At 31.8% G+C, this 15,543-nt stretch overlaps 1 protein-coding gene across 1 annotated transcript; it reads left to right on the top strand.

Annotated features, from left to right (window-relative positions):
* The first annotated feature begins 9,674 nt into the window (after positions 1-9,674).
* On the top strand, positions 9,675-11,166 carry LOC113398082 (uncharacterized). Its single transcript, XM_026636663.2, has 3 exons — positions 9,675-9,837; positions 10,219-10,471; positions 10,847-11,166. The coding sequence occupies exons 1-3, from the start codon at positions 9,706-9,708 to the stop codon at positions 11,164-11,166; spliced, it is 705 nt and encodes a 234-aa protein (XP_026492448.1). The 5' UTR covers positions 9,675-9,705.
* The last annotated feature ends 4,377 nt before the right edge of the window (positions 11,167-15,543 follow it).

The raw sequence follows: 15,543 nt of genomic DNA, 5'->3' as shown, positions 1-15,543 counted from the left end.
TAAAGGTCGAAGGAACAATTATTCGCATTTATAATGATATGTATCAAAATCAATCACCGAATTGACCGTCAATATAACGCACAACTTACTAATTACATTAACAATAACAACTACTACCAAACAACCAATTGGGTGAATCCGCTCGTTTCACCCATCGTTGAAATAAAGAATTCGCAGAATTCTATGTGAAATACATAAATAAAAATCACATTGTCGTTCTATTTAGGATACGAAGACGTAAATATGTGGTCATAATATGAATTATAGGCTTTCACAACAATTAAATCAGTCGAATCTGAAACGACCAAAATGAGTTCGGCCGCAGGACCTTTACGTACTTTTCAAGGCACTAGAGTGTATATATAAAAACACAATAACTTTTTGTTAGCCTGACCTGATGTTTGAACCCAGAACCTCGGGATCTGTGGCCTTAAATCAAGTCACTACCAATGAGGAAGTCACACAAAAATATATATAAATATATTGTAAATTAATAACATTTACTTTAAAAATAAACACGTACTGTATATATACATGCCTATATATTATAATTGAAATGTTAGTAAAACTTGTTACTATTATTTTCACTGAGTATTTAAATTATACTCTAAAGTGTTTAGATATTGTTTTTGGGTCGTCTATCCACCGCAGCAATGATACGTTACGCGTCTACATAACTATAGAGTCGTGCAACAATATTAGACAGATTTTTTTAAATGATCGAGGCAAAAAATGGCCCCATTCGATTTTTAAAAAGTGTATTTTTACTATCGGGATTTCGGAAAAAATCCTATTAATCCGACCGTTTGTCTGTCTGTCTTTGTCGGCCAAACTACCGTAACGTATTGGTTGAAATTTGGTATGAAGCAAGTTTGAACTCCAAGAATACTTATTGATGTCTAACACCTGACAACAATCTCTAAAACCTCTAGTACTAAATAAATCACATGAATATTAAATATAAGTTTGTCGGTTATACTGCAAAATACATCAAAGCGTTAATTTCTAATTCATATTCTAATAATTTCATATGTAACAGCAATTCCCAAAATACATCCTGAATCTACCATTATACACACTCGTATTCATAGTAATAATTAAATTTAATTACATCAATGAATTAACCTATATATAAATATGATGCGTTTAGACTTGCGAGTGAAGTGCATTGCAAAGCGACGCTCTGGTTGAAAGCCTTATAATTACCGTTATTGTTCTTGTTTAACTTGTGGAATATAAAATTATATATACGTTCTTAACGTATACTACTGGAATAGTGAGTTTGTTTGTTCGTTTTGCTATAATTTAATTTAACGGTAATTGCAATACGATGAAGTAAGTAATAATTTATGATGGACATGTAATACTACCAGATGTGCTTATATGTGTTGAACATGTGTGTTGTATGTTTGGAAAACAAAATTAGATCTATCGATGTATGGTGTTAGCAAATATCTTAATAATCTAAGAGACTACAATCATTTATCAATGTGAAAAGGTCCAACTGGAGATACTGGTTGGTTTGGAATCAATAATAAAATATTTTCCATATAATTCGGACTTTAATCCAAAAAGACTTTCATATATGTTGACCAATCTCAATGACTATCTTAGCGCAGGAGAGGTACTGTGGCTAAATGGTCACGGAACCAAAGGTTCAAAACCCAGATCGGGGTATAAAAATATATTGGGATTTTCAGTCTTAAAATTCCCAGTAACAGTTCGGAGTCAGGAATTCCTAAGTGTATACACTCTCTTGCCTCAGAAAGCAGTTCTTGCCTAAAATCTTTCCGATCGTGTCAGATTTTCCGTCCTATTATACGATGCCGAATGCTGGATTATGAGACACTTCTACACTATAGGTAATATGACCTGCGTAATTATCTAGTCTCTCTTGAGATGTCCTACGTAGCCAAAATCGGCCAGCTCGACATTATTACCTACTATGGTACGCAAATGTGTGTTTAATTCACAGTACGAATTCATGTTCAGACCTTAGAACTATCAATACGTTGATATATAATTTAAATGCGAATTTTATTAAAATAATTACAGTATACTCTATTAAATTAAATTAAAACTCATATTTACGCCAGCAACGTTTCTATTTAAAACGTTTCGCTAAAATTTGACCTTTAAATTGTACTCTCACCGCGCGAAATAAGTTTCACTTTTTAAAAAAACTTTAAAATTTGAATAATAAATATTGATAAATAAAATAAGCAGACAGCGAAAACCAGGTTAGAAGGTAGTCAAAACCTGTAGCATGCTTACTAGCTAAGTCACGCAACTTTCTTTGTTTGGGTGTCACGTTCACACAGTAACCGGAATTAGGTGCGTGTGCGCATCGTGCATTTTACTCCTACAAGATTTTGTCATGTTCGATGACCTAATAGTCGAAACCTACTTTGGTATTAAGTTACTTCACTTGAAGATATCGCTTTTATGTTAAGTAGCGCAGTACATAAAGATTTGAGAAAAAGCTCGTTTGAAATTGGAGAAATTTTACAACGATTTAGGGTATGCTATAAGAATTATACTTGCTCATATATTTTTAAAACATAACATCTAATTAGTAATTAAAATTTTATGTATTTTTATTTAAGAATAATTTAGCTCAAACATTTTTTTTACATTTTATTTTTTAATGATCTAATTAAAAATAAACTCTTTGTATTATATAACAAAATTTATACATATTTTAAATAGCTTTTCTCTTTTAGCTTCCTTATAGGACTGATGTACTCGCAAAAACAAAAGTTTGAAATTGATTGCTTAGGGAATATAATAATAATTTCATGCTGTGAAAATAAATCGATAACCTTGGGGGAAAAGGGTTATGTGGAACTAATAATTACTTTTAATATGGTTGATGAAGGGGAGAAACTAGTGAATATCTTTCATTAATCTTCAAATAAAATTATTCTTTATTCAAGTAGACTCTTACAAGGAAAATGTAAAATGTTTCGCGGAAATTTCTTATATAATCGAATACCTTGCCCATGGAAGTCCAGTCGATATCTTGGTGTAACAAGCTTATTTTTACTTCTCATCATTAAACAAACTTTTGTCACTAGCATTAGCATTTTTTAGCATTAGCAGCCTGTAAATTTCCCACTGCTGGGCTAAAGGCCTCCTCTCCCTTTGAGGAGAAGGTTTGGAGCATATTCCACCACGCTGCTCCAATGCGGGTTGACGGAATACACATGTGGCAGAATTTCGTTGAAATTAGACACATGCAGGTTTCCTCACGATGTTTTCCTTCACCGCCGAGCACGAGATGAATTATAAACACAAAGTAAGCACATGAAAATTCAGTGGTGCCTGCCTGGGTTTGAACCCGAAGTCATCGGTTAAGATGCACGCGTTCTAACCATTGTCCTTTTGTCACTGTTTCTATCAAAATCATCGATGTTGTGTGATATATGTTTTATTTTGTTTTTGATCTTATAATAACTATTATTATAAATAACTATATATATTTCACGTTAGAGATCGTCATGCTTAATCTGGCTTGGCTTTATTTTGTCGTTAGATAGACAAAGGTGCAACTATGCTTAGAAACCAAAGAAATAATCAAAGTCAAGAATTAAAGAAAACTTCACCAAAGAAATGGATGTCGAAGTATTTTGACACAGTAATAAGGTGATTTGAATTTGTTTTTTCGCGTGAAAAAATTTGAAACTTGGACGATGCTAAGGTCTAGAGTAATGTAACATGGGAGGTATTCCAATAGTGCGTTGAAATAAATAAATCCGTAATAATTCAAGTTTAATAACTACACTAACACAAATAAACCTAAAAAAAACATCTAGCTGGAATAAAACTTAGTATCCTTTAGCGAAGAAGGAGCTTACGCTTCAAGGTTTGACCATGTTGTTCTGATGCTGGTGGTGGATTGTGTGTGATCATGGGGCAGATCTTCATCCAACACATGCAGGTTTATCGACATCCACAGAACACGAGATGCATTATTAACATAAATTAAATACATGAACATGCAAAAGTGCTTGCCCGGAGTTGAACCCAATGAGATTGATGTGTTTTTATCATTGTACCAACTCCGCTCATCAAATCTATTAAATTATTTTTAAATTATAAGTATAATTTCAACTCACTATGGTCCCGAAAATTTATTACTGAGAAATAGAGTTAATTACAAACTAACTTAACGAAAATATTCGTCCATATTATGCCTTTGATTTGTTTTTGCAACAACATGTGACTCATTCACAGCTAGACAAAGAGCTTTTATCCCCTTAAGGAGCACAATATGAAACCTAATCTATCATGTTTTATTTAAACGTCATGGATATATATGTATTTCTATAGAGTCGTGGAGGTTTCCTCACGATGGTTTTCCAACAGGACAAGAGTATTTTTGAACATATTTTTAGTTGGTCTGGCCAAGTCGTATGGGCACGGCTTTCTGAGATTACAGTTTACAATAAGACTTGCACACTTAGAATTATCTAATCAAAATTGATCAAAGTATACTTTATTCGAGTAGACTTTTGCAAGCACATTTGAATTGTTGTTTTACTAACTATCGAATAGGTTCCATCACTAGATTGAACCTGCTGGTATATATAATTTTTCTATTCTGGTTTATCTTTTCTTTCAATATTTTCAGGGACAGTAATATAGATACGATTGCTAAGAAATAGTTAGGTTTACAAACGTCATAAAGTCTATTTCTGTAACAGAAAATGTTAATAGTATTAATCGTGTATGTATTGTGTAACTCATCATACAATGGAAAATGTTATCTAAGTGTTGCAAAGTTATTCCACTCGATGCACCCCTTAAGGAAACTTTTCTCAGACGTCCTGTACATCATTAATTTGTGAAAACCGCTTTTATATTCAACCAGTGGCTGTTAAGTCTTCTGCCAAGTATCGAGAAAATAGAACATGTTTACACGATTTTGTTCCTTAAATGAATTAACATAAGATCGTTTTTCGCTTCAATGCGTTAAAATCTTTGAATATGGATAATGAACTCTCTCCGAATAGAATGTAATTGTTTGTCACTTGTCAATGTATGAAACTGCAATTGTGCTGTATAATGATATATTTACATACGGAGTTGATGATATCCCAAAATCGTACAATCAAAAATAAACTATATCACATTCGTTTTAGATATCAAAATTGCTTAAGACAATTAATGGCTTTATTAGTGTCTTTACATACATGACATTTAAAACTAAAAAAAAAAAACTCAAAGGTGATATATTACAGAACAAAACTGCTTCATTTAAGTTTCTAACAATTCAATTCTTAAAAAAAGAAAGTCTAATCTCATTATTAGTCTCTCCATAATAAAACCACGAAAATATTCTATAAAGAACTAATTATTCATTACACATACGTCGCTTATTTAAAAAACAAAATAGAGAAAATATAAAAACAAATTTAAAATAGACACGGCATAAAATTATACACTATAATGCTCAAACATAACTATTCATTTAAACAAAGAGAGATCACAAAAGTTAAGTGAAAACAAAAGTAAGTAACGGTTAGGCAAAGCACTGAGAGCAGCACAGACGGGCGACGAAATAGCGTTCGGAATGTACTCACGCGTCTAATTGTAACGTTTCTTGTTATTGCTGAGGTATTCTATATTTGAATTTCATTTCCAATTACTTTTTTTTTTATGCGTAGAAATTTAATTCGTATTTAGTTCATATACGAACGCTTTCATTGAATTGATATAAAAAATATCCAGGCAAGATTGTTTATAAATAATTATCAGGAAAATACATTGAAAATATTTTAATTTGCTTATATCGCCTTTGAAGCCTTTAGTTTACAAAGGGTCTATTATATATTTTTCATAATAGATTTTACAAATGGGCTACCTGATAGTTAATGGTCATCGAGAGACATAAGTACTAATTATACCAATTAGAAAAGTGTTAAGTCCCACTTCAGGGCTCTATTTAACCAATCATGTATGTAGTTGGATAATGACGATTCGACCACGGGGATCAATTCGAAGGGAGACCAGCTAAGTGGACACGCAGGACACAAGTGTGTGCGTTAACACGAGTGCACTCTCTATTCCCTCAGTCTGATTTTCCGAGAGGATGGCAAATGCGACCGAAAAGAGTTCAGACATTGAAGTTCAACACTTTTAACTTCCAGACTCCAGGCTGTTAATAATTTTTTTTAACAGAAACACTTATCGAACCTGGGGTTTAAACCTCAGGATCTGGGACCTTATAATTAGCCACTAGACCAACGAGCTAGTGACGTATCTAATACCTATGTAGTTTTAAATTTTTGCGACAGACACGTGCTAAATCGAACCCTTCTAAATTCAAATATAACTAAATAAAATGATTATGAAGGTTTACTGTTACGTTTATGTTACATGACATCGTTGCGTCTCGTCTGCGCCGACTGCAGATGGTCAAGAAGTTGAAAATTACATAATTGGGTCGTTTGAATTCATGTTCTATACGATTCATGTGTACAATACTTTCGCTGAATAAGTTTTGCCTTCAAACAGTCTCATAAAATTTTTCTCCGGCATACAAATTGTCAATAAACGGTATATGTTACAACAAACTGCCGAATTATTGATGGGAATTGGAAAGTAATAAAATTATACGGTGTCGTAATAAATAATGATTTTCAAAAAGTCATTTGGCAGTCTGTGTCTCGACAGGTCGATGCTGATTTTAATTTTAAAATGTTTCCTGGTCTGATTGTGATGAATCAAATTCTAAACTTGATTAAATTTTCTTTAAACTTTATTAGGTAGATAAATTATGTGGTAAAATTTTGAATTTTAATGTAAAGAAACTAATAGGTTTAGTATATAGATTCTACAGAGAAATATCAACAAGAAATTCGGTAGTTTTGTCATTCAATATAAAAATAAAGAGAAAAATACTAAATTATTTTGTAACTAATACACAAAAATCTACTTATAACAGTCTCTGCGAATAAAATGAAATTGTATACATTTTTAAAGCATGACACACAAAAAAAAAATGTCTAGTAATATTTCCCTAGTTCAAAAGTCTAGCTAAACTAGAAAACCATGTGAAAATAATAGAAAGTTTATGAATCAAAATATGCAATGAAACGATGACTACATATACTTAACTATATCTATTGTTAAGATTTTATTACACGCAAAATCTCGTACGAAAATATCATGCTATTTTTATAACGTGTAATATTTAGTTGCAAACATTTAAAAAATAATATTATTTATCTATTTTTTCCCTTTTGTATTTAGAATTATAAAAACGAAAAACTTCGTTTTATTGCCCCCACTGGTGACAGGAAGGCTGCTTCATTATTCGCTCAGAGAATCGGAATTCCGATTCAACGGGGTAATAATGCTAGCATTATTGCCATTCAACGCGGTCATGTAACTATTTTAACACGTACTTATTAATGTCCTTAACGTGTACAATTCTTATGTAAATACATATAATATATACTTACGTACACACGCAAAGGTCTTTTAAAAATAAACCTTTTTTAGAAACAGGAGAATATTTCTCATACTAAATTGAATGTTTGTAAAATTATTTTTACTCAGGGCAACAACAAGTTTGAAGGAAGTATAAAATATTGTTGTTACGAGTACATCTCTTTCATGTGTAAGATTACAAGTATATATTTAATACATGTATCCAAGCTCCATAGTAGATCGTATAGTCACAGCACTAAAGTTTTAAGGTTTTTCTCACACATGCTACATACATATGACTTTAAATAAAAGCTTGTAATAACAAGTTCTGTACTTTTAGTTCCTAATAAAACTCGCAATAGGAACGAATATATTATAAAAAAGACCTTCGTTAAATACATAAGCATTGTCATATTATGATAATATCTCCAATGATCGCATGCCTAGTTTAAAAAAAGTTTTACAATGTGTACAGTTAAGTAGTGCATAAGGATGATGATTTTCATATGAAAATGTATAAAAAATATCATACGTAATATATTAAACTACCTAATAAAAATATCTTATACATCATACGCCTGCAATGTTCACTAGTAGTAGATAATTTTAAATCAATTTAGAGCATTGTGTTTAGATTTATTTAGATTAAACAATTGTTGTCAGCTTTGCGAAGTAATTTAAAAAAAAAATATATTCAAAAAGACAGTGCTGCTCTCTGAATATCGTGATTCTTAGTCATACTTTATTTTATTAATATTTTATTATTAATAAGTTCTAAGTTGCTCCATGTTTTTATATTTACTTACCGTACAATCCCGATGAAAATGCGACTATGTGGTATCAAAATCTGTGCCATTTAAACTCTAATTATAGTACAATCATTACTCTTCGTATACTCGTATTATATATCTAGCGTTACATTACTCTATGTAATCAAAATATATGTAACAGTAGGTTTTCAATGTAAAGTATATTATAGAAGAAACATAGTCTTTTATTTACTGTAATAATTTATCTTATTGAAGATCGCATGTAGCTTGAATCTGTTTTTTCATTGGCTCACTCAATAAAGTTGTGGACAATTAGTGATAGCACAGTTGATTAGCGGTTGATGCACTAAGCCTTATTTACCAAAAAAATTATTTGAAGCTATATTGAAACCCTAGATAAAGTAAAAAAATAACTCGTAACAGATTTTGTATTGAGTACACGCGTTAACTTTCTTAGTGATTAATATATGAACCTACGACCTTTGCGTTTAAAATTAGAGTGCAGTGACCTCGGATGGTCATCTAAACGTAAAAGAAAAAGTTCTTTTCTTAAGAACAGTTCACACAATACAACAAAGCAATTTGGGATGGACGAGCCGTTCCCAATTAGACGGATGTTCATAAACTCGAATTTCCTGCGATTTTGATTTCCCAGTTGTTTTATAAAGAAAATTTAACTTGACTTGCAATGAGAAATGAAACTGAATTTTATTCCATTAAATATATATAAAATATCTATGAGTAAAATTAAAACTTCAAACACTGGTCCAGTTTTTTGTGTGTAAGATCCGGTGTGATCTGGATTGATCCGGAACTTATGGAAACATCTAGAAGGATACCTAACGGCTTAATATTTGTGTATATTATTCTAATTTTGAAATTATTGTGTACATCTACATTATAAGTTTTTAAATAAAGTTTATATAGACTCTGCAGACATTTTCAAAGTTATAGTGTGTTCTAGTTTATTACTATCTTAAATTTAAAAATATAATATTATATGTAGTCTCTTTATCAACAAATAATTCAATATAATCTACTAGTGAATTAAAAAAAAAAACACTCAATATTAATCTGTGCGATTAATAGAACGTAGAATGAATGAGAAGTAATTATTCTATTAATATTAGAACCACTCGACTCTTTCACGATGAAAAATAATAATTATATTCATTACGATTAATAATTAATTTCCTTCATCAAACATAAACGACAGTCAATTAATTTATATAATGTTAAATATTATCAATAATAATATAATAAATGTAGTATTAATAGCACATTAGATAAATCAAATATTTATTCAGACAAATTTACAACGTGAGTTATATTCATACGTATTCATACGATGCCCCAAAAATCAACATAGCGTTATCCATTACGCTGTGGTAACGCCAAGTTTGTTTCATCACACGAGACATATGACCCGTAGGGGGGGCACCGACATAAAACAGCCGCTGGTACAGGAAACTTTGACAATTGAACATTGAGTGTAAAGATGAAAGCATTCATCGTAGTGTGTTTAGCGGCGGTCGCGGCGGCGATGCCGACGTCCAAGGAAGATGGCATGCAGAAGTTCATCTCGACGCTGAGGGATTGTGTTGAAACTGACACGATGCTGTGTTTAAAGGTGTGCGAAGTGTAGTGTTGTGATGTGATGTGTTACTTTGTGTGCGATTAAGAATTAATCAGTTTATCGGAATTGATGGATATTCTGGGCATAATTTATTTATCAATTAGATTTTTGGACGCTATCTGTCTACTGAGACAAAAATTCAAAACATAAAAAACAACTTGAATCGTAAATTATTGTCACAATCAAAATGTTTACGAATGAGAACTTAAAATAGCGTAAATTTAAATCGTTTGAAAAAAATAGAATCATCATTAAATTATTAGCAAAGAATCATTAAATAATTTGTTAGAAGATCTTCGGGTTAACCGACGAAATAAATAATAAATATCTGATTATTCATCACGTATAATATAAATATTGCTTATTAATTTCCAGGAAAAAGCGATGAAATTCACCGAAAATCTTGCTGTAGCCAAGGACCTTAGCCTTGTAGATGGAATCACCTTCGCTAGAACCGGTTCCCCGCGATCAGCTCGCAGCTACGACCCCTTGCCTGATGACCCCAAATCCAGGGAACTCCAAGTAGAAGAGAGGATCATGGACAATGTTGTTGATTTCCTGGACAGCCATGCCCTGCAACTGAGAATGCCAAAATCCTTCACAGAAGATAACTCCGTTGATGAGGAAGGTGAGGAAAATTGCTATCATTCTTCAGTAATAGTATTTTTTAAATTCTTATATACATTTTAATTCCATTTAGTTAACATTAACGTGAAATAAAGACAATTAACTAAAACACCTACTTTCACTGTACAGTGAGCACGTTGACTTAATTTGTGTTCTAAATACTAAAGCGAATGAAAATAAGACTAGAATTGCAAATTTTACCAACAGCCTCTTCATTTGAATGTATAAACATTTTAATGGTATCAATCCTTCGAATAAAATTAATTAAGCAGTTTTTCTAAATCCGCATTCCATGATACTTTTAAATTACTGTAAAAAATAGTTCATAGATTGGCAAATCTCCCGTTATTAAATTACTATCAATTTCGTTTCCTAGGCCGTGGCAAGAAGAAGAAGAAGCTCAAGAAACTCCTTCCCATCCTCGCCCTCATCAAATTGAAGCTCGCTGCACTTGTACCTCTGTTCCTCGGTATCATCGCCTTCGCAGTATTCAAGGCTTATCTTCTAGGAAAACTCGCTTTCATCGCTGCAGCCTTCGGAGCTCTGAAGAAACTTCTAGAATCCAAGTCAAAGAGCGGCGGTGGTGGTTGGTCTGAGCCAGCTCACGAAGAGCACGGCTGGGATAACGGCGGCGGCTGGGGAAGATCCCAAGACGCTCAAAGTTTGGCCTACGCCGCTCACATCAAACAGGCGTAAATATTTGAGCATATAGTCTTAATAAATTATCTAATTTATTTTTAACACCTAAGTTTACCTTTTAAGGTACTTATTTATTTTCTGTATTTCGACGACCACCGTTTTTATCGTGAATAATGTTTATCAATATTTTTTATTATTGTATATTATTTCATATTTTTTATTTTCTTCTTTAAGTTCTTGACTGATTTTTAATTTAGTATGTGTATATTTAGTATATCTTCTTTTATATAATTATGTTGTGTATTGTATAATGATATTAGTACTCATATAGATTGCATAAGGTAACTGGTATGCTTACCAAATATTTTTTAAGTTTTTGTTTGTTCCAAAGATATTGTTTTATTTGTTTTTAGTTGATTCATAATATATTTATATTGTATATTTTATAGCAACTGTTAGTTGTGCTTGCGAGTATAATTAGTCATATTTATTACCGATTTTATTTATTATTCGAACAGTTACATCATTGTGATTGTTTTACGATTGAACCACATAAAATAAAGAGTCGTTTACAAATTTTATACCTGTGTTTATTTTTTATATATTTAACGATAACACTGAGAGTGTCAAGTTCATAAAATTGTGCTGAAACATTTAAAACTATTCATTACATGATCATTTTCATATAGATACTTTTAGAGGAAATAAATCAGTCAGAAAGTCTTGATCCTCTTAGTTGACCTTAATAAAGAAATTACAAAGATCATGTTGTATCATCATAGTAATCAGTACTATTGTCTTCATCTGAATCTTGTGATCCTGGGAATGTTTTCTTTTACTAATTGACGGAAAGCATAACTGTCTCTATTGTATATTTACGAAAAAAAAAAACTCGGCCAGAGAACTTAAAGATACAATACGTCTAGTTCAAGTGTGAGAAGTAAAATCCGTCCCATCATTTGATGGTGGTGAAAGTAATAAGTCAGCAAATTTAATTTCATAAATATAAGCGCAGTAATTAACCTTTACATATTCATTCGTGCACTCATAATCACCTGACGTTTTTATTTAACACTACCATAATTTTATAACGGTTCAATTTTAACAAATTTATAATTTAAAATAAGCTTTCTTTTTTTTTTATTTTATGCAAAAATTCATATCACGGTTTTTGTATTATATAATGGAATAGCGATACGTTTTCTCTGCATTTAATATTGAATAGGTTTCAAAATTTAATCATAAATAGAACTTTATTGCTATTAACTCTGGGTTCATTTTCTTTTAACACTAAAAAGGACCTTTAACTCATTTACATCAATCAACAGAAAATAGTACCATAGCAAACGAGTTCGTGTGTACACTAAGCAAATAACCTCTCCGCTATTTAGGTTTATGGGACTTTCACTCTTAAGTTTTTGCAAATAAATCTATAATCATATATACATATTTATAAAAAATTACGTGTGATGAGTTTATATCGACCTGTCAGCGATCTTAGTTCACGTGACTTTCACTCTTATAGTTTAAAAGAGTAGGTTGATAATTGCCTGTATATTTTGATGATATAAGCGCTGTACGAAAACTTTCATTTTTGAGAAGAAATTCGTTTCTTACACAATATTGACGGTAACTGGATATCGGTAATATTGTGAACGAAAGTCGTTAAAATATTTGCACCGTGTGAAAGATGATTGGATTGGCACGTCCGTCTTTAAGTTACAATATAATAACGTCGTATAGTAAATCATTATGAGCTTAGTTTATGTGTACATTCATGCACGTATTTGTAATGCGTATAAAAATTGCTTTTGAAATGAGAAATACTTTGTTTGGAATTCAGTACAGGGTAAAAAGTTTTAATTTAAATATTTCAAAATTAAATAAAGACTATTTTATAATTTTAAATAAAATATATATTTATATCTCGTACTCATATCGTTATTAAAAAAAAATTAACGTCAGTACTGCTAAAATAATAAAAAACCAGAAAAAAACCTTACATCAGGATTTTAAACGTTTTTCTCTTATCGTAACAATTTCAAATATATAAATTTAATCTAATACTTATACCATAGCGTAAGGCAGGGCATAGGTTTCCAATTTGCTAGTCCTATATATAATAATAATAATAAATTGCTTTTGTTACTCGACTGTACACTTGTAAGATCGAGATGGCTGTAGACCCCGTGTGTAAAACTTAATTCACAGAATACTCCTTAGTGACGATTCTGAACGTGTCTAGCGATTTCGTAACAAGATAAAACTTTCTTTTATGATTTATAACTTTTTTAAACTCAAATACTATATACTATGCGTATAATTTTACGTACTTTTTAGTAAATGTTAAGTAACAGTATGTAAACGTCCCAAAGTTGGGCAAATAACTCCTCTCTTCTTGGAGCTGAGTCCACCGATCTGCCATCACGCATCCAATGCATGTTGGTGGGTATAGATGTGGCAGAATTTTGTCAATCCAGACTAACAATATCTTCCTTCGTCAACAATCAAGAGATGAATAATTTAAAGCACAAATTAAGGACATGAAAATCGGAACCAATGATTTGAACCAGCGTACTTTGGTTGAATTTCACATCTTCTCTCACTTGTGTTGGATGATTTTATTTTTGATAGATAGGTGTATTGGCAATTGGGTCACCAGATGGCAAATGACATTGGCGTAGTAAGAATTATCAACCGTTCCTTACAAAGCCAATAGGCCACCAACGTAAGTTATGACCCTTGTGCCTGTAATTATACCGACTTTCTCACACTTCAAACCGGAACACGATAATACTAAGTATTATTTAGAGGTATTCTTCGAACCTACTCATCAACTAACAGACCTTAGACTTTGACATTTACTGGTTTACGATTTACTTTAACTTTGCTTTTATTAATAACAATATTGGCGACAAGTATATAACTAAATTTATACTGAAATAATTACTAAAAATTTCGTAATCATTGCGATTACGATAACGTCAACGATATTTTGATCGAAATAAATATAAATACTCATTATTCAAGTTCTCGTTGCTATTCAGTCGTTTAAATTATATTACTTAGGAATATACCGATAGAATTAAGAAATAGGCTTTAATTATATTCTTAAAAGTGAATACGAAATTAGTTTTTTTTACGTATGAGCAGTAATTTTTGTCGAGAGCGGGCCATTGCCCGAGCTCTCCTTATTCCAGCAGTACATCAGCTCTCTTCAGTCTATTAATTTGATTCGGCAGTAGAAGCTCATGTGATAGAGTTTAGGTGGTCTGTCAATATTTTGGCATATTTTGTTTTGAATATTGAATGGCCTCTTCTAAGACGGTTGGGATTTACAGATTTTCATGGATTTCAGAGTTGCGGGCAAACCAAGGTGCTGATATGACCAGATGTCTAAATAGGTTTGATTAGGGAACAATAAAATTAGGTAACATTATGAATTATATTAATACGCTATATAATTATGTTCATTACTACAGGTAATTCTAGTAATCCAATAACAAGTTGAAATTAAAAATGGCAACTTCTTAAGTAAATCCAATAGAAAATAAATATATAAATATTGGACAACATCACATACATTACGCTAATCCCAATGTAAGTAGCTAAAGCACTTGTGTTATGGAAAATCAGAAGTAACGGTACCACATACACCCAGACCCAAGACAATATAGAAAACTAATGAACTTTTTCTACATCGACTCGGCCGGGAATCGAACCCGGGACCTCGGAGTGGCGTACCCATGAAAACCGGCGTACACACTACTCGACCACGGAGGTCGTCAGTAATTATAATAACAATATTGCTTCGGTTGTTAGACGGTTAGTGTAATACTAAACTATAACGATTTGTTCTGTAAAGTCTAATGACACTTCGAACGTGTCAATTAGCAGAAGTTTCAGCGCCTTACTTAAAACTTAGTGCTTTTCTACATTACAAAATGAAGGTCTCCATGACACACGGTCACATAAATACGAAGGTTATTTTGTGAAATCGCAAAGCTGTAGACAAAATTACGAAAGTTAGAAATAACACAGGAAGAAAAAATAAAATTCGCACCACAAATACACCTATCGTTTACTAAGGATTTCTTCCAAAATATTTTAAACTTTAGTTTAGAACCTTTAAAAATAGGGACCAGTGTAGCTGGTGTATTTATTTACACCGACTGATATATACACACACATAACCATAATTAAACATAACATAGATACGATACACAATTGATATCGATCAAACTGTGCATGAGAAATATTTCAAATGGATACTACTTTATTAGACTTGGTGCACTTCTTAGATATTCATCCGCCAAATAGCTATATTAAATTGTGTTCCGGTCTGAAGGCTGAGAGAGCCGGTATAACTGCAGGCACAAGGGACATGATATCTTACTTCCCAAGGTTGGTGGCGCATTGGCAATGTGAGGATTG

This window comes from Vanessa tameamea, chromosome 24, assembly GCF_037043105.1.
Source record: "Vanessa tameamea isolate UH-Manoa-2023 chromosome 24, ilVanTame1 primary haplotype, whole genome shotgun sequence".
Classification (NCBI taxonomy): Eukaryota; Metazoa; Arthropoda; class Insecta; order Lepidoptera; family Nymphalidae; genus Vanessa; species Vanessa tameamea.
This window is presented reverse-complemented; position numbering and strand designations above follow the sequence as displayed.

What these genes read in the sequence shown, in the direction of transcription:
- LOC113398082 (XM_026636663.2), top strand. Translation starts at nt 9,706, where the DNA reads ATGAAAGCATTCATCGTAGTGTGTTTAGCGGCGGTCGCGGCGGCGATG. An exon ending in ACACGATGCTGTGTTTAAAG is followed by an intron (nt 9,838 to 10,218) that starts GTGTGCGAAGTG and finishes ATTAATTTCCAG; the next exon opens with GAAAAAGCGATGAAATTCAC. An exon ending in TAACTCCGTTGATGAGGAAG is followed by an intron (nt 10,472 to 10,846) that starts GTGAGGAAAATT and finishes TTCGTTTCCTAG; the next exon opens with GCCGTGGCAAGAAGAAGAAG.